The 27,200-nt window shown below is 40.8% G+C and overlaps 1 protein-coding gene across 9 annotated transcripts in view; it reads left to right on the forward strand.

Moving 5' to 3' along the window:
* The window catches only part of DNM3 (dynamin 3), a 532,818-nt gene that overhangs the window by 503,102 nt on the left and 2,516 nt on the right, over positions 1-27,200 (forward strand). For 3 of the 9 annotated variants that reach the window (XM_034666734.1, XM_034666735.1, XM_034666736.1), the window contains one exon: positions 18,578-24,203. The exons of 1 other annotated variant lie outside the window; for it this stretch is intronic. In XM_034666734.1, the coding sequence (XP_034522625.1) occupies positions 18,578-18,647 (70 nt within the window). In that variant the 3' untranslated portion in view covers positions 18,648-24,203. Of the gene's footprint in view, positions 1-2,185; positions 13,202-18,577; positions 24,204-27,200 lie in introns of those variants that run through there. 5 more of the 9 variants (XM_034666738.1, XM_034666742.1, XM_034666741.1 and 2 more) reach the window with 4 other exon arrangements.

Genomic DNA, 27,200 nt, shown 5'->3' on the forward strand with positions numbered 1-27,200 from the left:
AAATGAGACTTCAGAGTAAAAGAGGAAAGTTGGTTTTTGTGCTGAGCCTTCAAGTTTCAGCGCCAGTTCCGCGCAATGGGAGGGAAACCCGTCTGGGGGGTGGGGGGGTCACCTGAGAGAGACGCTGTCAGGATCCTTATGCCTATTCAAGTTTAGCTTTAGATGAAGAATTCTGACCACATAAAGTCTGTTTTTAATAAAAGCCAGAGCAGGAATCCTACCAAATGCAAGCCAGAAATGGGGTTTAAGATTTCAAAAAAAAAAAAAGAAAGAAAGAAAGAAAAGGAAAAAAAAAAAGAGGAAAAGAAAGATAAAGATGGAAAAAGAAAGAAAAAAGTTGAGGGAAGCTCTTATTGAAACTTCACCTTGTTCCGTTTATTTACATATTCTCTTTTCCCTCTGTGATTTGCCTCCATTTTCTCTATTAAAAAAAAAAAAAGTTGAAATGCCATTATCCATCATCTCCAGGAAAACAACCCATAGCTTTCCGAGAAGGAAGTTCATTTTTTTTTCTAGCTCTTTACTTTCTTAAGGGCCCTTTCTCCTCTTTTATCTGAAACCAGAAACTCATAACGTGACAAGACAGTACAAGCCATGTCCCGCCGACTCCCTGTTGGGCTTTAATATTACAAAGGCAATAACTGAACTTTTAGAGGCAAAATATTCTGCCATTCGGCATGTGCCTGTTCGTGATTTTCTTCCGGATAATTTGCGACTTCATTAGCAAGTTATGATTTTGACATTTAAGAGCATATATACCCTTATTTTAACCCTATTCAAATGTAACGAAAGCACTTGCAACTGTACAGAAACCATGAGCATTCTGGGTTTTTTTTTAAATTATTATTATTCTATCTTCCCATTCCAACATAAAGGAAGAGAAGGAGAGGGGCGGGTGGAGTCATTTTTGGCCCAGCTTTTCTCAGCTGCTCAGGCTGTTCTGGTTTCTGCGCATGGAGCCTTGCAGAGAGGGAGCTGGGAATTCTGCAAACTGCATGCACACTCTAATTAGTCCCACCTGAGCTAGGGGAGCATCTCTGTCCCAGAGAGGCTCACCGGTAGGGATGCTTCTGTCATTAGTAAGCTGAGTGTACGCAAACCTGATTTGTGGAACATTTTCTATTGCCAGAATCTTTGGCTTGCCCCCTCCCCTCCCACCCCACTCAACTTCTCTGAAGGGGCTAAAACCCAGTTTGAAAATCCCAGCCAGTTGTGTTCCTGTTTAGCAAGATGATCTTAAACAGACATTACCACCTCTTTGGGGGCCCTGTTCTTCTTACTTAAAGACCCTAATCTTCATCAAATTTTAACTTTAGGGCTGACGTAGCTATTTTCGGTTACGGCTTCTTAAAATTAGTTAATTGCGAATCACAGCCTTTGACATTAACAGAACAAATTAACTGAATCGGAGTGTGTTTTTCCTGGCAACAGCTGATTCTGGCATTATTTGACTCATTTGTCTTCTCCCCTTTCCTTGGACTAAGCTATTTTGCAACGGTCAAAAGGGGATAAGGGCGGGAGGAAGGGTCTCTATCCAAGGAAAAGCCGACTTCATTTACCTCATCACTCAATCCTCTATTTAAAAAAAAATATTGAAAAACTGAAGTACTTTTTTTAACCAGCCTTGTCACCAAGTCTGATGGTATCTTTTAAAAATGGCAAAACTGAATCATAGGCAAGGATTTGGATTTTACTCCAGCCATCCACATGACAGAAACACAAGATGGAAACCAAGAAATGCTCCATTGAAAGCCTCTCTGTTGAGCCCCGTAGCAAAGCTGACATCCCTCACTGCATGGACACCCCTGGAGCATCATGGAGATTATCACAGGGTTTCCCTCTTACGCCCATTCCATGACATACTCACGCTATCCGACTCACATAGCACCCTTTGAGAGTCTCATCAGAGCCCCACATTCTGTCATTTACCGCTAAGCCAACCATGGCAAAAGATACAGAAATCCCTCTATAGAAAGAGATAATTGGTGCTCTCGTGGTCTTCTCTTTAAGGAGGTAAAAGCCATTTGGTTCTCTTTACGATGGAATCTTGTTTTAGATGTTTGACCTTAATACACTGCTGTGCTATATCTCTTTTATATATTTTATATGTTGATCTAATTGACAGTTAACACAGAATCCCTTTCGTCGAGGGATAAGGTCTCCTTCTTTTGTTTTGTTTTTTCAGCCAGTCCCCCAAATTCTGAGTAAGGACAAACCCATGATTCTTATAAGTGTGTCTTTGCATCCCTCACATGAAGGTTTGGTGCCATGAAGGGTGAAGCCGCTGAGTCTTGAAGTCGTGGGTTCAGGGCACATGGACAATTAAGTGGCTTTTGTGACTAGCCTGTGTGTCTGAGTCTCCCGAAATCATGTCCTGGAAACATCTGACTTACTCCCTCCTCAAGAGCCCTCTGAACGTGTGACTTCCTTTAGCAACTGAGTGTCATTTGGACGCATGATGAATTCGTCTTGTGATTTCTGATTTCAGCCATGAGTTTTTAATTTTCCTCACTGTCCTTCCCCTTTAAAAAACAAATAAATTATGATTAGGTATTCTGATTTTTCAGGGAAACAGTTTTTATTTTTAGCAACTGGATTTAAAAGTCAAGCAAAGAATTTTTTTTTTTTAAGTCTAAAGGCCAAGAATGGAAACAACTTCAAGGTGTTCTTTCTGATTCTTAGCATTTAAGGCATTTTGTGAGGCTGCTGTGTTATAACATTTGTTACTGAAATCCCAAATGTAATTAATAATTTGTTGCAGGTTCAACGTGAGTTGAAAATATGACGCTTCATATATTTTAATGAAAATAGAAATTTGGCCATAAACTGTGCACTAAAGAAAATATTCAATTTAATTTAAGCCCCTCGGTTAAATATGCCATCAAAATCATTCGAATTCCACAATGGTTCTGGTTGTAACATAATATTTCACTGAGGTGAATCGATGGTTAATGACAAGGTTTTTCATTCTTCAGTCTTGGTTTCAGTCTGGTTTAAGTGAAGGTAAAATTAGCCTGGTGGTTTCCTTCTTGGGTCTAGCGAACTAGAGTCTACTTTACACAAACATCTTCATCCTGCCACAGTATGGAATGACTGGCAGTCTGTTTAGGGGAGGCCCAGGAACAGAACTGCAAGTGTTCTGAAGGTCAGAATCGGGGACTTTCGCAGATGCATCAAGGTAGACTTCAGATTGCCTTTCTGTTTTCAGTGTATCCCTGATCTTCCTATTCCAAATATCCGAGGCTGTAGGAGGATAGAAGAGAAAGGAAAATAAGAAAGGATCTACACGAGACAAAGTACAAGCAACAGAAATGCAGCCAGGCGGTGGGCAGCCGTAAATGTAACAGGATGCCGCTGTTAGCCCAGTGGTAACTGGCAGTGAGTGAAGCAAATACAACTGCTTCCACGTCCCATGACAAATAATAGCAAATAGCTCTGTCATTGTTCTCTCTGGGGTTTGAAACTGCTACGCTTCAGCCATTGCAGGGAAAGCCTTTCTGAGTTTCAGGATCCCCAGCCCTGCCCTGGGTCTCACCTGATTGATGGAGGAAGACAGCCAAGACGGGAGTCTGGCACGGGAACCACTGACCAGTGAAAAATGCACAGTAAATGATTATTATTCTTCCTGTGGCCAGTCAGCAGCAAACTGTCACCAGTTGGAATCTGCTGAATGTTCCTATATACAAGTTGATGTCAGCTCAAAAAGGAAAAGAAAGGAAAAGCAAAGAGAATCGAATCTCGCCCAGTGTAAGCAGACACACACGAGCTAGACCTTCTCTTTCCTCACTGCCCTCCTTTGTCTCTTTCGCTGTAAGAAAAGAATGATTTTACAGGGAAAACCTTCCCAGGAGGACAACTATGGTTAGATGGCATGTTTTTCAGTGACTTCAGAGATTCACAGCACAACATGATTCGTGGCTCCTTCACCTCTAAATTTTATCCAAGCACCGCGCTCCGACAAGGAGCTGCTGGGCGCTTCTTCTTTCCCTCTGATTTATCAGCTACTGTGAACGATTAGAAGCGAAGTTTAGCTTGCTGGCGTTGCTGCGGCCGATAAACAGCCAGGAAATTAAACATGAAATTGTAAATGCTGCGTCTTTCGCTCAGAACGTGCCCTAAATGCTTACCTCCAGCAATATGAGAAAGGAGAGGAGGATTTAGCTGAGGGTTGGATGGCTTTTGTCTGCTTGTCATAACTTTATTGCTGCTTGAACACAGAATTTGTAAATGCCCAGCATTAAAATCCTTTAGCTTGCTTGAGCCAACATATTGTAGCCATTGTCTGGGGGAACCTCTGAGTCTAAACACATATTTACACCCTTTAGTTGCCAAATGAAATCCATCTGGCTTATTTAATGCTGTTGCCAAAAGAATATTATACTTTTGGCCTGGCCCATATTTTTAAGTGCAGGGGAAGGGGGATGGCGTTGGAAGGGCATTGGGTTTGAGAGACTCTGCAGGTGTCTTGACGCCACATTACCAGATGAAAGTTTAGATCACTTGGCAACTCTGATCGAAACTAGAAGAATTCCCACCTAGGGCAAGGTCGGAAGCACAAGGAACTCGGGCAGCCTCATCACGGTGTGGTGCTCTCGTTTCCTTTTGGCTGCTTTTCAGGCATCAGAGCCACATGATAGTCAAAAACCACAACTAGCAAGTGCTCTAATTTCTGGAATTATTTTTTTAACGATTCCCATAAACACTAGGAAATGTCCATTCCTGTGTCCCAGCCAAAATTACCAGCTCACATGAACTGTAGAAAGAACATGTTCCATCCAAGGATCAGAAAAAATGGTAAATCAAAGTGGCCGATAACAAAATTCTCCTTCACTCATCGTCAGTGGCCAGGCTGGGCCTTCTTGACTTCAGTTGCCCAGACACAAGGAAAGTTCCAGATCTTCATAGGGTCGACATTTTCCCCCACTGGGATTCGTTTAAACGCTGAAAAATAGGGAACCCAGTAAATGTGCAAGTTAATATAAAATGTACAAATAAGCTCCATTCCGTCCCTGCTTTGCTTGTGGAAGGGCTGAAGAGCCCACGGACAGGGGGAGTGACGCGAAGGCCTGGCTGAGCACAAACTAGACGCACCGCCACACGAACGCCCCCAGCTTCTGTGGCCGTTTCGAGAACCAAGAACAAGTGAGAAGTGTGAGGTGAAGGCCTTGGGTGGTTTTGAATATGATCTGGGAAATGATGTTATTTTACAATCAAATATACCAGTTGCCTCTACCATGTAAATATTACCTGTTTTCAGTTTCAGATTTCCATGAGGCAGCACTATCTACGTTTATCTGGGTCAGTATATATCACATGGATCTAGAATGAGACCTCTTATGACGGTAGATGAGAAAGACTTTCAAAGGTGTTTTGCAGCCCAGAAAGTCTAAAATGAGATTATTTCGCTGGGGAGCAGATATTTATATACAATATATTCTGTACCGTGTGTATTTTTTTAAGTTTATATTAGGATTGTTCTCAAAGCCAGTTTTAAGAGTGAATGAAATTTTTCCCTCAAATAAATGTACCCATAGCATCACACTCATGGGACTTTGCTAGAAAGTCTATACACTGCTCCACCTTTAGACCACCATTCACAGAGGAAAAGCCATAAAACCTGAGGAAAACGTCTACTTATTTTCAAAACAACTAGGATCTCTTTGCTTCTTGGTAGTATTGGAAAATATTTTAATAACTAAAGTAATAAAACTTCATGTGAGGCAAAATTCTACCTTAATTACTGCCTTTTGGGGTGGAAAATTAAGGAAACATTAGTAAATGTGTTAACTAGAGAAACCACTGCAGTAATTTCCCTCCACATATCTGGGTCTAAAGTCAAAATAAAATCCATGCTACACATATTATTTGAAAGAAAGCAAACTTGTTGTTTTAGCTCGACAATAGTAGTAATCGGAGCATTCAGGACTGAAATTAATGGACCCCAGAAATCCCTGTGACTCGTCATCAGACTTTGATTAACTTACTTAAATGCCCTATAGTTCAGTTTAGGAATCTGTAGTGAGGGATGTTGATATGTTGCTTGATTTAATATTTCGAACACTATAAATTACCCCATTACCATCTTAATACTTGAAAATTAAGTAAGTATATTGAAAACTAATTTTAAAGCACAGTATCTTCGAATAAACATGTTGAAATAGTGTTTTCCCCTGTACTTAAAACGTTGGTGTGTGATTGACTACACCTTATAAATTTCCTTCTTTTATACTATGCTTGTCTCCTCCAACCCAGGACCTCTTCTCCATATGTAGCTATTCAACATATGTTGTCACTCACAACCCTCTAGGTGATGGGGCACTCATGCCAATAGCCATTGTTACCGTGTTGTTCCAAAGTCCCCTTCCCTGTTGAGCAAGAAGAAAATACTCTCAAGGGCCACAAGGAGTCTTTGCAATTTATACTTTCATAATCTCCGTAGACTGTTCAGCTTTCAGTTAAAATGTTATGATTTTGACCATTAAAGTTTGCTTTTCTATTCTTTCCCTATGGTTTTCATGCTACTTACTAAAGGTGCATTTTGAGATGTAAAAATTTGTAGCCAGGATACTGAAGGTAGCACTGTCTCCAGCAATATTAAATCGGAAAAGCCATGTTTGAGAACATTTCTCTCTGCTGCATTCTCCCTGCGCTCTTGCTTTGGGCCCCAGTCCTGAGTCCCCTTGTCTCTCAGGTGGGCCCTCCGTCCAATTATACAGGAAGGTCTTCCTTAGTTACTTATGGCGGACACCTGCCTTCGAGCGGTGTTTGGCAGGCCAGCAGGATGAGGTAATAATCAGAAGAAAATGTTCTGGTTCTTTGGCCTCATCCACGTACAACATTATCCAAAACAGTCTTGTGTGAGTGAGAGCAGGGTGGCTTTGAGATCCCTTGGTCTAACATTCTGTAGGAGTGTGGGGGACACAACTTTTTGATCCCTTCTAAGATAATGGAAATATAAATGATGTCTGCCTTTGCCTGTCCTTTCAGTGATGTTTACAGACGGACATATGTAGAAATATGAGCCTTTCACTGGTAAACATTTTGGCTTGACTTTCTCCGGGGCAAGCCGTCTTCTCAAGCACAGCCCCCACAGTCATTACAGCAGAGTTTTCCTAAAAGCATATTTTGTGAACTCTTTCTCCAGGATGATGGCAGTTTTCGTAAGAAGATGCCTAAAAGACATATGGTTTTCATAGATTTTTCCGTCTAGACTAGCTTTATTTAGTGACTTTTGGTCTGAATTGGTCTAGTTAAAATTTCTGTAGAACCTTGTATAAAAATTTAAAATGTGGGCATACTATTAAGGTGTAAAACAAAAAGTTTGACATCTTATTGGCAATAGATTAAAAGGGATTGGTTGAAAGTTTCCTTCAGGTTAAGTAATTCTGACCATCCCGTATGCCCACTCGTCCGTCCCGCTCCCACAACACTGTCCAAAATGGAAAGGCTTACCCCCCAAACCCTATAACTGTTAAATTCATATACTTCTCACTGTTTTCCTGAGTAAATTCTTTGTGTTCCAGTTGATGTGTGTGTGTGTGTGTGTGTGTGTGTGTGTGTGTGTGTGTTTTAGAAAGCTGTAATTCTTTCTGCAGACTCTTTACATGGCCCAGGGGACATATGATTCCTTGCCCTTTTAGCACCAGTTTTTACAAACGCAGCATTTCCCTCATTTTAAGAAAGGGCCCATGAAGCCACTGAGTGAAGGAGACGCAACATTTGGGAGTGTTTGTAGTACCGTCCACCACTGATAAAAATTCCATTTTTAAATGCAGTGTTTGCGACGCATGTAGAAACAGTAGGGCACTTTGAGAGGAAAAGACTGACTTCCAGACTTGCCTAGAAATCGGCCTTTTGCTCCCTCTTTTATAAGAGCTGACACCACAGATCCAGTCTGAGGTTAGCTGCATCCGGACAAGGAGACTCCTGCAAGGGGGGAAATGGTGGCCCTTTAGCCCCCCCCAGGAGCATGCCCCGACTGCGCGAGGAGCATTTAATGGGACCTAGTCACATGTTTGTTCACTGACACGGCAGCTTGCAAGGCACAACCGCCTCTCTGTTGGCCTCTGTTTGCTTTCAACGGTTTTGTTTTTAAATTTTGAGCTCTAAGGCAGGTTAGAGCTCCTCCTGCTGGATTTTTTTCTTTTCTTTTCTTTTCAATCACTGGGATTGTAATAAGTAAATGGTAACTCTTTGTCTCCATTTTTGCCACTTGGACGGGTAGAAGTAAGTGGCCAGAAAAATATCACGTGGTACATTTAAAACGGGCCTTTGAATTAACCAGGTATCACGGTCAGGTGAGAGGAAACATCGCTGCAACATTAATCTTCTCTAAGTCTTCAGATAACTCGTGCTCCGTTTTTTTTTTGTTGTTGTTGTTGTTGTTGTTGTTGTTACTAAAATAAAAGGAATTGGAAAGTTAACTTTTCCATCGATATTTCTAGTTCCATCTTTGCCCTGTCTGAGGTGAGGCCCCAAGTCAGAGACTCATGCCTGCAAGGTTCCTGCTCTCTATCGGAGAGGGACAAAAAGTCTCTTCTGTCTTTCCAAACCAGAGGTGAATGTTGCAGTTCTATATAGAGATTCGAAGTGTCGCCTGAAATGTTCCTCCCCATCCTTGCTTCTTTTTCTTCTTCTCACGGACTTGAGATGACAAAGGAATGTGCATCTCAGAAGTGGACGTTTGCCTCTCCCAGTAGCTGGTTCTTAGCACCTCCTTCCCAACCTCTCCTCCTTCCCCCAAATGGCGGCGTTGGCCAACCCCTTCCCCTGGTGCCTGGAGTGGGAATGAGGGGAAGGGCAGGGAGAAGAGGACAGAAGAAGATGAAGAGGGTTAGAAATAGTTGTGCCCCAGCGGCATCAATGGGACTAGGTTTCTACATCATGTAAGTTCTTGGAGATCTCTTTGGGGATTTCTCACGAGAGAGAGGGAGAGAGAGAAGGGAGGGAGGAAGGGTGAAAAGAGAGAGAGAGAGAGAAAGGGAGAGAAATGGGGAAAAAAATCATCAGAAGGGACACTGCCTAATTTCATTCAGTAGCCATGTGCACGGAAAGCTCTTTTCAAGCCACATGTTTTCTCTCTCTACAGTTTTCTCACCACCGTATTCCTCTTCCCTTCTGCTGGTTTGCCTATCTTTTTGTCCTTCCCTCCACCCAGCTTATCTGTTGTCAATGATACAGTACAGAGGCTACAACACTTTTTAAAATCTCAAAAGCAATGCTTTTTAGGAATCATATTTTAATATAACCCCAAACCCTGTAAGTGATCTGTTTTATGAATTAGGACTCAGAGCAAAACAAATAATTTTGACACGTGTTAAAGAACAAGACAACACCTGGTTTCTCAAACGGACAGTGCTTTTTCTAGCTTTCTTTCCTTCACATATACTAGCTCCTGTTTCTGGACTGCCAGTCCCCTGAACTTCCCTGGTTTTCTGGAAGTCCTGCTAACCCTTTCCATCCCAGGGGCCGCTGAAGCTGAGGCACCGTCCCGTTACACCACGTATCCCACCGCTGGCATGGTTTACTTGTCTCTCTCCCCATCTCCAGTGGAAACTCCTGGGCAGTGATCACGTCTGTACATCTGACTCCTAATCCAGCACATAGCACGTAAACAGGGCTTATTGAGGGAATGAAAGAAGACAAAATGAGTTGATGTGCAGCGCTGAATCAAAATTTATTTTGGAATTAGCCCAATATTTGGTGTGCTTGAAGAAACAATTTAAACACAAACACTTCCTCTCTTGTTCTGTTCTACCGAGAAGCTTGCCTGGCTGAACGCTGTTGTAAAATTCGTTTTTACACATCACAGACTGAGCAGAGTTAATGTGGGCAAATCATCCTTCAGGCTGCTTTTTTGGGGCAGCCACAGAAGTGGGTATGTCTGTACCATCCCTCTGAACAAAATCCAAGTCAGATATTTAAGATTATGTAAAGAAAATGTGGCAAGGGAGATTATATTACCTTTTAGCTCAGAGACTAATTTATACAGGATATTAGATGTTTATATCATCAAATAACAATTGTGGACTATCTTCCCCCTTATGTTCTTGCTTTAGATTCTATCAATTGATTCATACTTTCCCAATGACATATGTTATAAAATCATGGGTTCATTTTCACAGGGGAAAGAAATGCTGGCTCTAACATGTAGCACGAATCATATTAGAGAATTCTTTAGACCATTTAAGTGGACTCCAAGTCCTATGTTCTTTCCAACATCTACTGTAAACTATTCTTGGACAGTATTGGCTCATTTTGTTACTAAAGCTGAAAAGGCCAAAAATATGCTGGAGAGCAGCCTATAGTATTTTTAATAATAACTCACAAACTATTATCTTCCATGTGGACAATATCCTGACCGCTGTAGCATTTTTTAAAACTTAGCCTCATAACTTGTAGATATGTAAAATCTGTCTTGTTAATAAATGCTCCAAATAAGAAGCAAAGCACAAACACAACTGTGTTTAAAACGCTGTGTCTCATTATCTGACAGCGCAGACACGTGCAAGAGAAAGTCCTGGGTCAGAGCGAGTTGTCCTCCCTTCCACCTGGAGGTGGGGTCCTGGTTTGTCCTTGGATGGCTGCATTCTTGTGCTGAGCCACTGGTTGGGACACTGCCCCCTGCAGGTGTGGGGGAAGGCTCTGAGCACGACAAGGAATCATCTGGGTTCATAGGGAGTTTATAATGTCATTCAGATGATAAACTATACATACATGCCTTAAACGTTGCAAAATGAGACGAGGGTTAAGTAATTCAAGAGGATCGTGGAGAAACAAGGCATTACAGTTCCCGAGAGGGACGTACGATTGGCAGTCCCCCAGCCCAGCTTAGCGATGCCACCAGAGCCATTCTCGCCCGGGGCCACTTTAAAAACAAGTTCCTCGCAGCCCACGGCACATGCTCTTTATGATTTTAGAAAACTCAGAAGCGGTTTTTGTTTTCGTTCTGTTTTGTTCTGTTTTCTAAGAAATTTGCTAGCTGTAGCCTTACTTCTTGTGGTTCAGTACACAAAACCCTTCATTAAAAAAAAAATTTTTTTTTTACCTGTTTCATCAATAAGATAAACAAGTTGGGCAAGTTGCTATCAGATCCTTGTGGCTTCTAGAAACCTGGGATGTATAACTCTCCCATCATCCTAAATGTAATTACACATGATATGTAATTATATGTAAATTGAATTTTTGAGACAGATGTATTTTAAAGCCTCAATTATATTTAATAAGTAGAACTTGTGGTATAAGAGCAGCATATTGCATATCCTTTTTTATGCAAATACTGCCCTGGTGGGCAGATACCATTCCTCTAGATGTGTTTCTTCTTTATATTTTTTGAGGGTTTTCTTTTCTACTTTGGGGGAAGTGGGGTTCACCTAGCTAATTAGGTAGGACTTCGGTCAAACCCTCTCTAAAGACGAGAATTTGGAATGCATGTTTATAGGTGTTTCCTTTCTATACTTGCTGCCATTTTCATAAGCAAATACAAGCTTCCCTGGGCAAGCAGTTATTCTTCTGGGGATGATTAACAAGAATGCCACTGTAGTATAGTATCCGGGTCTTTACGAAATAAACCTGAAACTGATCTGACCCATGCTTAAGTCTAGCTCCCAAAGGTATCAAACTATTTACAACCATTTCTTCCTTCTTAAGATTTTTTTCCAGTACTTTCTCTTTTTGCTTGTACTATATCTGGCAAGTGAATTGAACTGCTAATAAAGCAAGATCAAAATCACTTATTATGCCTTAGAACAATGGTTTGAAAACCGTGGTCCCAGGACCAGCAGCATCAGCAGCATCTGGGAACTTGCTAGAAATGTCTCACCCTATTAGAAACTCTGTGTGGTGCCCAGCAATCTGAGTTTTAACAAGTCCACCAGGGAATTCTGTTGCACAGTCCAATTTGAGAATCGTTGCCTCAGAACCTGCAAATGTAACTGGCCAATAGAATCCTGGATGGGGAGTCACGAAATATTGGTGTCAACATGGAAAAAGAAGGCAGCTGAGCCACACAGACCCAGTCTGGCTCACGCATTTACCAGTCTCATAATTCCCGCCTCTCACCCTGACAAGCAATAAGGGCAGGGGCAGAAAAAACAAGCCATTTCAACAGTGTTATGCTACCTGGCAGCAAGAAACTAGAGGAATGGTAGTTTTTACACACACACCCCCACCTGCTGATGCACTCCATAGCCCATTGGCCCTATAGAATTCTCTCTATATTCTCTTTATATTCTATCTATATTCTCCTTCTCTCTCTCTGTGTGTGTGTGTGTGTGTGTGTGTATATACACACACATATATCCATCCATCCATCCATCCATCCATCCATCCATCCATCCATCCATCTATACCTTAGGGTTTTCAACCTCTAAGATTGGCATCACACCATGAATACTCAGAACCAGCTAACCCAAAGCAGAGCAGATGAAATTTTAGTTCTTCCGTTCTTCGAAGAGAATTGAAAGAGACAGTAAGACAAACAACACATTCCTCTCTCTTATCAGTAAAGCCGGTTTCTCCCCTTCAATGCCACCCACCCTGTGTGAGCGTTGGACTTTCTTGCAAAAATTGTCAGTGTCCAAAAGACTGTAAAAGGTTCACCCCTGCAGCTACGAATGCAACTACAAGTATTACATCTCTCCCTTTGATTTGGAAGTAGAAACATGGCTCTGCTATAGTAACCATAAACCGCCCACACACAACACAGTGTTTCAATAAACACTAAGTGAGGCAAGATGCCCCATTTCAATGTAATGGGTTCCTTAATGAAGCCCATCACTAAACAAAGACACTGAGGAAAATTTGGTACAAAACAAATAACTTTGCTTTGCCCAAAACAAACTGTCTTAGAAGTGGATGTCTTTGGAAACTCTTTGAATGGTTAGGAACTAGACCAATGAAATGAACTTTAACGGTAAACCTTAAATGTTTTTCTGGTGTTGAAGTTGGCAAACAGCATTGCTTATTAAGAAAATCACACTGAACAACTTAATGTTCTTCCTGAATTGCTTTCTAGTAGAGTTTTATTGTTTTAGAAATGAAATGATGCTCACTTTTTCCAGAAAGGGGGGGTCTTTCAGGATTTTTAATTACTGAGTACATATGGGTTACTTTAACCTGAAACTGGGCATATTTTAGAGATGTCATAATTATTTTGAAAGGACATGATGGAAATTTTGTCTTTCATTCTTTCAGTCATTCATTCACCACACAGATGTGTGGTGTCTATTTACTTATTTTAGAGAGAGAGAGTGCAAGAGCAAGTGGCAGGGAGGGAGTAGAGGGAGGGAGAATCTTTTTTTTTTTTTAATGATTTTTTTTATTATATTATGTTAATCACCATACAGTACATCCCCAGATTCCGATGTAAAGTTTGATGCTTCATTAGTTGCGTATAACACCCAGTGCACCATGCAATACGTGCCCTCCTTACTACCCATCACCAGTCTATCCCATTCCCCCACCCCCTCCCCTCTGAAGTCTTCAGTTTGTTTCTCATAGTCCATAGTCTCTCATGTTTCATTCCCCCTTCTGATTACCCCCCTTTTCTTTATCCCTTTCTTCCCCTACCGATCATCCTAGTTTATGTTCCATAGATGAGAGAAATCATATGATAATTGTCTTTCTCTGCTTGACTTATTTCACTTAGCATTATCTCAGGGAGGGAGAATCTTAAGCAGGCTCCATGCCCAGCAGGGATCTCATGTCCCTGAGAGCATGACCTTGAGATCATGACCTGGGCCAAAATCAAGAATTGTTCACTTAACTGGCTGAGCCACCCAGGTGCCCCCACTAAGGGACACTTTTGAAGAGCTCCTAATGGAAGGTTCTCCTGATTTCTTTATGTTTTTTAAGATTTATTTATTCATTTTAGAGGGCCAGAGTACTCACACGCTTGAGCAGGGCGAGAGGCAGAGGGAGAAAAGCAGACTCCCCGGTGAGCAAGAAATCAAGAGTTGGAAGCTTAACAGACTGAGCCACCCACCGCCCCTCTCCTAATTCTTTATTTAAAAAGCGCGCCGTGAGGGGCACCTGCATGTGAGCATTCAGCTCTGGATCTCAGGGTCATGAGATCCAGCCCTGTGTCGGGCTCCCTGCTCAGCTGGGAGTCTGCTTAAGATTCTCCTTCTCTCCCTCTCCCTCATCCCTCCCCCTGCTAGTACACTCCAAATTTCTCTCTCTCTCTCTAAAAAAAAAAAAAAAAAGTGCTGTGAGCTCAAGATCATGCTAGTTTTGGGAGATGGTGGTGAACAAGACAAATGAAAGTCCTAGCACAGAGCAGAAAGCTGCATTCCCCTAGTCTCCTGCCTTGCTTTCTTTCTGCACTTGCCCATTACCCTTGTCCTTTTCAAGTTCCATCAGCATGGTCCAAAACTGGGGAGGAGGTTAATAAGAAGCAACTGTGCCATCGTAACATTTATGACCAAACATCCATTCTCTGTCCCCACTGTTGAGCTCTTCCCTTCCATCCTCATCACTTAGTGTCTGGTTTCTTACAAGCTCATTATATAACCATTCTTTTATGTCTTCCAAGTTTACTGTGTTGCAGTTAAAATCATATTTGCTTCTGCTTTGACCACATTGTATTTTCAAGCTTCCAGAATATATTCTTAGAGTCCGAATTACAAAATTTTGCCGTTTTTTCCACTTACAATGGGATACAATAGTAAAAACCACTTGCATACTTGTCTATCCCACTCATCTTCCACTCTGAATAGATTCATGCAGCATGATGCAGTCCACATAGTACATGCTCAATAAATTGTAAATGCCATGCATAACTAGAAGGTGTATCACAGATCATCTAGTCTGAGTCTCCGATGCCTGTGACGGGGAACCGGAGTTTTTGAGAACCTCAGATGGTTAATGACTGTATGAATTGGCAGGTGGAGGCATCCACATCTTCTGACTTCTGACCTAGCACTCTTTCTGTGTAAACTCGCTGCCTCAATAATAGCCTCTGACAGACACCTCAAAAATGTTCCTGACCCCATTAGATCTACTCCCTTCGATCTGACCTGTACTGTCACCTGGCCAAGCATCTCTGTTTAGGCACTTTTCAGTCATTAATTTGTCCATTACTTAATAAATACCTATTCACTGCCTTCTAATCACATGATGCTAAATGCTGAATACCCATAATAAATACAGAATATGTGGTCTCCGCTCTTAAGGAATCTATCAGGGGACATAGGCAATAATCTAGTAAATAAATATGTAATTACAAACATGGCTAAGTGCTATGAAATACACAAATATCATGGAGGGATTGGGGGCAGGGTGGTTGGAAACTATAGGATGGTCAGGGAGAACTGAGGAATGACATTTAAGCTAAGAACAAAAGGATCAGAAGAGAACTTGTTTGTATTCCTTTCTCTAGCGATTACAGTCCTTAGTCCAAACTATTATGTATACATGAAACAATTTCCGATCCACCATGCCACGTTGTATCCTGCCTTTCACTGAATTTGTAGTTTAAGATCCACTTAAAAAAAAAAAAAATCCAACCCAATATTGAATCCTCTGGTGGAGTTTCCTTCCTTCAAGTTCAAATTCTGGCCAGCTCCTCCCCCAACCCATAACTGCTTAATTGCTAAGACTACAATTCTATGGGTTGTGGGACTGTTTATCAAACTCGCTGAGGACAGGAGGCCTATTATTTAATATTTATTCCAAACATCTATTAAAGAATTGAGCAAATATGTTATAGGTAACATTTCCAGGAGTCAAAATCCTACACATCACTGCTTTTTTTTTCCTGCGACAGCAATGATTTCCTAACAAGTACCTTTATGTAATGTAAAGATCAGTGATTATCACAAGCATTTATATCTAGGAATAACTTTAATTTATGCAGTTGTCAGTGTTCAGTTCAGTGGCTGAATGACAAGCACACGCTGCTAGAATAGGAAGATGAGTAAGACACAGCCCATTTCTCATCAGTGGAGATAAACATATAAACCTAATTGGGATTCGGTGTGATGACTGTAATAGAAGTATGTTGAGATGCTTTCGAAGCAGCTGTACCAAGAGAGGGGAAGGGAAGACTTCACGGACAGGAGTCTTAAAGGATGGAGAGCACTTCTAGCGGATGACCAAAACAGCACTGAGAACCTAATTGCCTGTAACATCACGCTAAAGGCCATATGAGACAAGTTAAACAGGTGTGACCTCTGGCTTCTAGAAACTTCACAAGAAAGGAGAGTATGATGCAGGTTCAAGATTCAGGACATAAGCTAAATAAATGTAGCCATTTTAAATGAAAATGAGCAGTATGTTAGTGGAAGGGCAGTGGTTTTGCATGGTCGCAAGTAAAAAGGAAATCATGGGAGGATTTTTCCCAGGAGGGAAGAGCCGAAACATTTCAGGTGGTCACAGTAGCCAGTAGCCTTTCTGCAAAAAGAGGACTTATTTGTTTACTCAAATTAAACAACTCATATTGATGGTTTAGTCTGGTTACTGTGCCTCTAAAGTAAGTCTAGTTAGACTTTAAGAAATTGAGTGCCCACCTAATAATGAAACTTGCATAAGAGGTTAAATTGGAATGCACCTTCCCAAGGAAACCTTTCCTCTAAAGCCTTTTCGACATTTTTCAGGTTCAGGGGCCAACATCTATGAGTGTGTGCCTAAGTGGCCAGTATTTGTACCGTTAATCAACAAGATCTCTTTTGTGTTGATTTTTCCTCGACCACTTAGTTGGGGTTTTTTTTCCCCGCCTAGTTTTATTTTATAGCTTTGTGGGGCTTTTTAACATTTCATAATAGTTTCCTTTAATTTTTCTATCTTCATTTCCTCACACCTGAGAAAGGATATTTTATTTAATCATGTTAGTGTTTCCAATACAGAAAAAATTCCATAACATGACTATACTTCCAAAAGGGATCTTTCTGAAACAAGCAATGGGAGAGCGTTATCAAAAAGAAAGTTTCCGATTTGTAGAATTTGTTGAATTTCGTTGGTTATAAAAATTACTCCCCAAGGGGCGCCTGGGTGGCACAGCGGTTAAGCATCTGCCTTCGGCTCAGGGCGTGATCCTGGCGTTATGGGATCGAGCCCCCACATCAGGCTCTTCCGCTATGAGCCTGCTTCTTCCTCTCCCACTCCCCCTGCTTGTGTTCCCTCTCTCACTGGCTGTCTCTATCTCTGTCAAATAAATAAATAAAATCTTTAAAAAAAAAATTACTCCCCAAGATATTACATGTGAAATCAAGCACACACACAAGGTTCCTAATACGTTCAGAGACTAAATGTAGGGGTTCAGGACATAAAGGGCACTATTTGGTGATGTTGAGATTCTCATGTACAGTAATATTACATCACCTGGAGTTTGTGTGTTCGGCCACCTCAGCTCTCAGAAGCAACATGATCAACCAGAAAGTGGGCAGTTCTCCCCCTGAGCCTGCTTACATTCGCTGTAGAGAACTCTAAAACCCGGATTCTCTGGTTTTCTAGTGCCCCACAAATTAGAAGTAAAATATGGAACAAATTGGAGAAAGTTACTGCTGAAGGCAATGAGAAGTGATAACATTCTGACAGTAAGAAAAAAAGAGGAAGAATATTATATAGAGCGAAATAAAAATTCAAAGACCATCATTCTCTGAGGCCTCATTTATCTTGTAAGTTCCTGGAACAGGCCTAACATAACACAGTTCGCTCTGCATGGCCATTCTCTGTTGGCTGAGAAACGCGCAGTCCTTTTCAGTTGGCTTTTTTTTTTAATGATTTTTTTTATTATATTATGTTAATCACCATACAGTACATCCCCAGATTCCGATGTAAAGTTTGATGCTTCATTAGTTGCGTATAACACCCAGTGCACCATGCAATACGTGCCCTCCTTACTACCCATCACCAGTCTATCCCATTCCCCCACCCCCTCCCCTCTGAAGTCTTCAGTTTGTTTCTCATAGTCCATAGTCTCTCATGTTTCATTCCCCCTTCTGATTACCCCCCTTTTCTTTATCCCTTTCTTCCCCTACCGATCATCCTAGTTCTTATGTTCCATAGATGAGAGAAATCATATGATAATTGTCTTTCTCTGCTTGACTTATTTCACTTAGCATTATCTCCTCCAGTGCCGTCCATGTTGCAGCAAATGTTGAGAATTCGTTCTTTCTGATAGCTGAGTAATATTCCATTGTATATATGGACCACAGCTTCTTAATCCAGTCATCTGTTGAAGGGCATCTCGGCTCCTTCCATGATTTGGCTATTGTGGACAATGCAGCTATGAACATTGGGGTGCATATGGCCCTTCTCTTTACTACGTCTGTATCTTTGGGGTAAACACCCAGTAGTGCAATGGTTGGCTTTTAAATGATTTTTTTTTTTTTTTTAGTATTGGGAGGGACAGTTTCTGTTCTGAAAAAGATTTGCATATGACAAAATACTTCATTTTTGCCTCAAAATGCTAGATGACTGAAAGGTGACAGAGTTCCAGTCATTACAGAGGGCAACCGCGGCTGCTGGCCTGTCTGTGCATGGGCATGTGTGTCCTGGCTCTCTCTCGGGGGCTTTGGGACAACCTTCTGCTACATATGCTACTTGTTTCTTTACCTTTCTCTTTCTCTCTTTCTAGCCGGAGACCACCCCCATCACCAACTCGTCCCACTATAATCCGTCCACTAGAATCCTCCCTGTTAGACTAAACGAAGTATCTGGCATGGCAATTAATTACTAATGAATTATGCGAAAAGCAACATACTTGATCAGTAAATCATGAGTAGTCGCATGTGTGGACATCAGTAGGCAAGTAACCAGTTTTACTAATGCATTCATCACTCATCTTCGTCGCTCATGCTGTATCAAACCTTTGGAGTTTGACTCTTGAAAACTGCTGACCCTTCGAGGCTTTATATGTTGTACTGACCAAGGGTAGGTGTGTATAGCAGCCCTACATTTTGGAGACCGTTTGCCTACCCTGGCATATATTTGAAATTGCTTTGGACAAGTTCCCAGGTTACCCACCAGGTAGCCCATTAAGTATAATTCTTAAGAGCTGTGAGATGGTGGGCTTAGACCTGAGCCATAGGTGTATTTATTTTCCCACATTCTGTTTTGGCCGATAGAAATTGTGTTGTCTCTATTAATGTTTCCTCCTACTCTATAATTACCTATTTAGATCCTCTTTTCTTCCTCTTCATTTCATAGGACTGCTAGGAAGAGATTTTTTTTTAAATTAGGATTCCTTAAGAATAAAACTTTTCCAGAAGCACAAGGTAGTATGCAAAGGAAAAGTTAATGCATTGCTTGCTCTCGAGAGCTTCTCCTCATCCCAGTGTGTTTTGCTTCATGCTAGAAGCATAGTCAACAGCGAATCGAAGCTTAATTTTCTGGTAGTCGGTCAGGAGATTTGGCTAGTTAGTTTCAGAGTTCAAGGAAGAAGCAAAATATCACATCTCTAGAAGTGTCTGGAAATATGTAATTTCTTTATTCACATGTCTATTCACCTCCTTATTGGTTACAGTGAAGGTTGACATGGAAAATATTTAATGTTTCAAACTGATCCAATTTTAGGCATGGCTAACTACACTTTGACACTAACTGCAGTTTATTTATTTATTGGGTTGGAGCAATACTTTTTCTCTCTTTCCATGCTAATTTGTAATTCCTTTGTGTAAGAATTTATCCTACCTGTAAAACCATTTTAACATAACTTTCCACCCATTCTAGGCTTTCTTAATACATCTTGAGCCTTACCATTTTTAAAGGGGGCCCCGGAATGAAAATAAAAGTCGTTTCGTGAGAGATGCCATAGCAGGAGCTCGCACGTTTATAGCTGTACAACTTCAGAATCTACGCAGGTCATTCCAAAGAATGGAATTAAGACATTGAGAACTAAAGCAACTTGGCAAATGCTAACATTGCAAAAATGTACAAAATCGGTTTAGCCTGGGGGTTAATAGTTCAGTCCTGAGGCTGAGTTTTAGACGACATAGGACCAGATGATTAGGATGTAGGAAACAGCCAGAAGCCAACTGGAATTCTGTCTGCTAACTGCTCCCAGACAGCAGAGCAAGTCCTCACTGAATAGTGGCGTCCCATGACACTAGTTCATATTCTACAGGAGTAAATCAGATTTCACCAACTGAAATGTCTCCCTTTGAAAGCGGCAAACATGATTTGTATGTTAACTTAACTTTAATTTCCTGTGTACTTTATACCCAAAGCAGACACCCATAAAGTAGAAGTAAAAACTTTCAACCATTATTAAAAAGAGAACTTGCCAAGTTGAATGGCATTGTTTTGAAGTTATTCTAAAGGGCTACAGCTAGCCCACTTATAATAGGCAACAATCAGAGACTACAAGATTTACAAAAAGAACATTTCAACTTTTAAGGTACAAGTGATTGTATAAAGAACACCGCCCTCAATCACCACCCTAGATCTTCTCATATCTTCTTTTCCCCCTCATTTGAAAAAAAAAAAATCTTAACTCTTCATGAATGGAACAGATGTGCAAGACACATCATGTGTTTTTAAAATAGTGCTGCAGCTAAATGGAAATATGTTACGTAAACATCCATAGTAAAACAAAATTATCTACAGAGATCTTTTCATAAAATTCCCTCTTCTTAGGATTCCCTTTGCTTCTTCCTTTGAATTCGCTAAAATAGGCAGCTAACAGATTATATACTTCAGGGTTTGGCTTTGTGTTAAATGTGGTTTTGCATTTTGCTGTATTTCAAAAATTTCCTTCTGTTAAAGGAAAATATTGTGGATAACCACTGGTGTGTTCTTAGATCAGCACAAACCATGTCAAAGAAAATTGGAGATGTTTTTTCCAACTTTCTTTCCACTGATCTTATGTAGTCATAAACAATGGCATTTGTCGTCTTTGGTTTTTGCTCTCAGATTATAATCCTACCGTTCCACTGTCCCAGTTGTCTCCGTTTGTAGGCACATTTTTGTTCTCTTACTTTTTCTCAGTTATTTCTAACAGAACCCAGCCTCCCCTGGAATTCCAGAAGTCATGTTGGAGAATACTTTCAGTTTGCTGCAGTACTGTGATTAGTATTAATACCATTTCCCAAAGGGTTTGCATCCTGCTAAAAGGAGATGTCAAGGTGAATGAAGTCAGAAGCTCTAAGATGTGTGTGAAGTGCGTTGTTCACACCAGGCCTTAAGGTGGGAATGTAGCTTCCTGAGATTTCTAAGAGTTTCCCATACCACCTCTCAGCTTTTGTGTAGCTTCCTACTAACTGATTGCTCTGATGTTGTCTACACAATAGATGTCTAGCAAAATAAAATAAAACATATGGTATTTTTAGGACTTGGAAAAATTAACTGTATATGTTTGTTTGATAGGTATGTCACTTTGTGTCACATGCTAAATCTTGCATGCTTATTGACTAATTGGAATAACCGTTTACTCAATTGTGGACAGATTATTGAAATAGTATTGATTTAAAACAGATTTATCACATTTCCGGAAGTCATCTACCAAGATTACTCTTCTGAATGTTGCTTTTAGCTGTCTTGTATAACACGGAAGAGCAGTAGGGTCTGTTTATTAGCAAATTGCCTACTTGTTCAGATTCAAACTCATTCTATTCCAAAACATTATAATGAAACCAGTTCCTGTGATATAACTGTAAGCCTTCTAAACTTAGAATTTAAACGTAGTCATATAGATTAATTTTATGACTTTTTAGTATAGACTGTAGCCACAATTCTCAAATATGAAATGGGACCTAATACCAGTATGTGATAAAGTTGATGTTTTCTGTTTACAAGCATATTTTCAGTGCATGTGTCTCTGTGTATACAGTATTATACATGGCAAATTCATTTCTGTAAGTACACGTGTTTTGTGCCCCTTTGGGTAGGTAGGTTTAAAAGCCCTCATTAAAACACCACAAGCATGAGTGTGATTGTATGTGCATCATTGTATATATGCTGTGTATGGGTGTAAATATTTATGTATATATGTGCTTTGTGTGGGTAGGTATGAATATATTTTTTAAACTGTGTTAATTCAAGAGCTCACTCTGGAGGGTCTGCCATAATACATAATGGTGGTTCATATCACAGTGAAAACATACATAAGGTCTACACAATTTTTTCAGGACAGGCACAACGCTCAAATTACCATGGCAACACAGTAGAGTAACATTCACAGACCTTTGTACCTAAGTCCATAGCACTGCTATCTAAGAAGAAACGACCTTTGCCAAATACAGTGTAAGACCTAGAAACCCACTTTTAAGTACTCTGATTGGAATTATAAATTAATCTTGGATTGCTGAGCTGAATCTTAAAAAGCTTAAATTGGTCTACATAGTCATTTTTTTTCTCCATAGTAAACGTCAACAAATAAAGTGGAGGGAGACAGCAATATAATAAAAAAAAGAGCAGACTTTTCTGAGTAAATTTGCTAAAAATGCAGGGAAGAAGTTACTTAATATCTTGGAGGTAGGTCATCCAAGCCTTCTTTCAGGTAAACATTTCTCATTTGGTAAACAAGATAAGTATTTGAAATTGACAGTAATCTCCTTAACATTGAGAATAAAACCTAAATAGTAGGTCTCTGAAATGTGCAATCCAGTCAAAGGAGAGAAGATGTGGGACTCAAGCTGAGAGTTTTAGATCTGTTTCACCAAGAGGACTGCTAGCTGTGAGCTCAGAGTTTTATGTGAATAAAGCTAGATGATTGTAGAGAAACAATGATTAGTTCACGAGATCACTCACTCCTTTCTTAAAAGTTCAGATGTGTCTCCTAGATAATCTTTAATCATCCTGTCTAGTTGGTATGCTTAAAATCACGTGGTGCTCTGTGTCGTGAAACTTTCAGAATATTGTGAAGCATGTGTAGTATGCGCATTGCTATTTGTGTATATGTGTAAGGACGCGTATATGTGTGAGAGCGAGAGAGGAAACTCACGGAAGGGTCTCCTGTTTGTCTTAAGACCTGTTCATACTGGTATACTGGTGAGAATTCTCACCTCTCTGGTCTGGGTTTTCACACATGGCTCAGCTCAAGGCATTCATTTCTTCTTAATTTTTACCCTTTGAATTCCTTAAACTTTTGCTCATTGTGTAATGTTTTCAAAAAACATGATTAAAATTACTCTGTCGACCTCTTGCACTGTCTGCTGCCAGTTTGATAAAAAATGATTCCTCTCAACCAGAAATTTCATCATGACTTGATTTATGTTTAATTTCATATGTACAGCCTTTGTGTTGCTTGCTTGTCTATGTTTCTTTTTTCTCCCTTTTCTGAATCAAGTTCCCCTTTTGCTTTTTTATGAAAAAAGCAGTGTGTAGAAGCAAAATATTACCCTCTCTGTTGATTCTTTAATTAATTTGAGCCAGAATACTTTCCACTGTCTTCCTGGCACTTTCAGGATTTCTTAATGCTGATATATGGATGGACTCTGTGAATGGAATTTTTGAAGCAAGTTCCTCAAGCCTGTATCATTCTTGAAGGTCACATGTACCTATTGTGAAAATGTGAAGCTGTATTTCTGAACCTGAAATAAATGATAACATTTGAAGGACTCCCCCCCTCCTCATTCTTGTATAATATATTTGGGTCGTATCTCTGCACATCAGTAAGATCTGAGACTGCTGAATGCTTATAACTCTTTTGATCAAATTGGCCCAGAATTACTGAAATGGGGAATAATATCATTTGGCATTACTGTCATTAATTTGGGGGAGGACAAGATTTTTAAAGGGAGCAAATTGGACAGATCAAAGGCAGGAGGGTGGGAGACATTTTATTTCTGAATCAAACTCAGTGTTGGACTAAGTTAAAAAACAGCACAAGCCTTAAACAGTTGGAGGGTGCAGTGTGACAACTGACAAGAGGCACCGTCTTATTTTGCTATTGAAGAGGAAGTGTTCGTGAAAAATCCTGGGAAGCAGAAGGAGGAAGAACACTCGCCCAAATGTTAGGTCCACAGAAGGCATTTCTTACAGAAAGTAATCAAGCTCTCGACTCAACAGTTGGCCTTTATTATTTTTGGGGATCAAGGGGAGAAGTCACCCCTTTAGTTTCCCTAATATTAATAAAATGGAAAAGTTGAGTACTATACAGTAGCTATACACATCCTTGTCCTCAGTTTCCAGAACACAGAGAAAGACTCTTTATTACAGAGTTTTGATGATAGGTCCCTTATCAGTATACGTAGTCCCAGATTGAGCCATCCATCCAAAAACAGAAGACAAGAAGAGAATGGGAGGAAAAAAAATGTTGGATTCCTTTCCCTCTGTGTTCAGGATACATTCATTGGGGGAAGATGAATTGCAAAGACTGTTGTATTAATTCCTGTCTTCCTCCTGTAATTTCTTTTTCATATCTGTATATCTTCCATGAGTGGAGCCATTAAGGCCTTCAAAGGAAGCTTTTTACTGGAAGAGACAGGATGGGAATCATGCTGTACGCTTGTGTTGAGTGAGGGTGTGTGTGTGTGTGTTTGTGCGCGCGTNGGAATCATGCTGTACCCTTGTGTTGAGTGAGGGGGTGTGTGTGTGTGTGTGCGCGCGCGTGTGTGTGAGTTCTACTGCGTGATTCTTTATTCAGAATAGTTTCTAATGGAAATTACCAAAACTAAAGGACCTTATTTGGCAGACTACTTATTTGGTAATTATTTGGCAAATTACCGTTTGTATTTTTAAAACAGTTGTGGCATCAGTGTGAATTTCTTCTCAGTTGTCAAGATTCTTGTTTTTCTGTTGGAATCTTTAAATTTCAGATTGAGAAACCTCTCCGAGGTTTGGGTTACACGGTTCTCAGACCCTGCTTCTCAGTAGGTCAGCACACACCGGTCCTTGCCACTGCGAAGACCCTTTGCTGCCGTTCTTTCCTGCTGCGGCAGCCTCATAATGAGAATACACGCAAGAGATGTTGGCCAAAATGACAGTCTTCATCCAGAGTTTCCCAAAGTTCATTCCATGAGATTTTAGTCGGTTTCATACACACATATACCAAGGGTTTCTGGATGAGATACACTTGGGAAATGATGATTAAAATTTAATGTCTCTTTACCGGAAGACTTTACAGAAGCTTTGAGATCAGATTGCACTGTGAGTCTCTAAGGAAGGGTCAGTGTCTACATGTTTCTCAGACTTATTGGACCATCCATGCTTCGTTCATAAAGCCTCTCACAGGTCTAGTGTTGTGAGGAAACACTGCTTCGGTGGCTTTAGGTGAGAGAGAAAAGGCATTGGGCAAGATTAGTGTAGTAGAGACTGTCACTGTCACCCAGTCAGGTGATAAAATCAAATGTGAGGGAAACCAGAGCTCCCGGCTTGGGACAGTCTTCCTGGACTCCCATGCCAGGTCACGGCGGCGTACTCGGCCCGAGGAGCAAGGGCACAGGGGAATGGAGGCGAGAAAGGAGATTGGAGACATACGTGCAGGGAGTCTTAGTAAGCCTTGTGGAGGATGCAGACAATTTTCCACGCGACCTTTTCTCTCTCCCTCTCCTAAGAAGGGCTTCTTTAAACTAATTACGTTACCCCATTATATTCCTGTAAAGGAATGGATCCAGGTTGATTTCAAATTTAAAGATTACCAAACAAAAATAGAAAGGAATGCCTATTCCTTATTGCCTTTCCTGTCTCACTTTCCGAAGCCTTTCAGGCTCACCCTCTGATCTGAGATACTAAGTTATCTAAGTGATGGGCAAGGAAAGCAAGCAGAGAATGTTTTGTGAGATTTTAACAGAAAAGAAAAAAGTCATAAGACCTTCCCAGGAACCCTGCTAGAGGAATTTCACCATAAGAACAGATTGCAGCATTGAGGTATAGCCAAGAATGTGGATAATTCATCATTCTATTGATAACTGAGTCTTTTATATGTGAATAATGCCCGTGTTCCATACACAGCTTTTCCTGCTTCCTTACCTTCCTGTTCTGGCCAACATATCTCTGAAGCTATTTTTCAGAAAACTTAAGAAGGAATAACCTGAAATTAGAATCTTGATTAGGTAGATTTGCTTGTGTGTGAATAGTAGCATTCTGAACTTTAAATTTGTTAGCAAATTTTTGTGCAAACCCTACTCAGCATTTCAACTCAGTGTTCAAGTCAGAGGCAGCAACAGTATGCGGTACGTTTATCGCTCTTCATGTGAAAAGCCCAAATATTTTCAGCCCTTGCCTTCAGGCACTTCGGCATTGTGTAAGTAATATAGAAAGTTCTGGAAAAGAAATAGTGAAAACCCAAACCACTAAGATCCGTACTCGAACGGACTCTGAGCCACTGCATGGTGTCATCCTTGACGATGCTTTCTTGGCAGTGAGAGGAAAGTTGGTGCAGGAGAGCGAAGAGGAAAAGCAAGGAGCTGCCTCAGGGAATAAATATCACTCTGATGTTTTAAGCCAACATGCTAGCTGTCAGGTGAAATATATTCCAAGACATAGAGTTTCTGACCCTGTTTCTGGTTTAGAACACCAAACGAGCTCAAACAGGAAAGCGCTTTGGCATATGCTAACAGAATGTCTCTTCAGCACTGTGGACTTGCTGTTCAGGTTAATGGCTCACCTCCCCACCCTGCTGAGGTAATTAAAGTGTTCTAAAGCCCCTTCAGAACTCAAAAATAGTTTCTGTTTGCCAGACAGGTGATAAATCTCATTGAGCCTGACAGGAATTTAATTACACTTTCTTCATGAAAACACCAGGGATACCCATTACCTGGATCTCTAAAGCTAAAGGCTTGCAGATCCCCCACAGTTGAAAGGTCACCAAAAACAAGTTCTTCATCATTTAACGGGCTGAGCGGCCTCCTTAGCATGGCCAGCTTAAACGGGACCGAAGAAAAATTGGTCTCGGACTTCAGGGAAGGTAAGATTTTTCACCACTGCTCAGAAATAGCGCGGTCAGTTTGGCCCCGTTAACATCTCATGGAAGATGAAAAAGAAGTTTGTTTTTGTTTTTGTTTTCGGTAGACTTCATTGCTCCACTCACTGAAGTGTTAGAAGAGTAAGACCGAAGTGAGTGTGTTGTCGGACACCTGGATGAATAGCCAGAAAGAAGTCCCACAGGGAGCAGCGAACTGAGCTAACCTCGCTGTGTTCCCTGGCTCGCTGCAGTGTTGAGTTCATTACCAAAGTGGTTAGAAAGAGGAAATTGAAGTACAGGTTGCTGCTGGAAACCAGTGGGAAAGTTTTGTTTGGCCTGCTGTTTTCCTACTTACACAGCCGTGCATTGCAACGTGGAGTTTTCTCCTCTAGCAGCAAATCGTCCAGAGAGGCTG

This window comes from Ailuropoda melanoleuca, chromosome 8, assembly GCF_002007445.2.
Source record: "Ailuropoda melanoleuca isolate Jingjing chromosome 8, ASM200744v2, whole genome shotgun sequence".
In the NCBI taxonomy this organism is placed as follows: domain Eukaryota; kingdom Metazoa; phylum Chordata; class Mammalia; order Carnivora; family Ursidae; genus Ailuropoda; species Ailuropoda melanoleuca.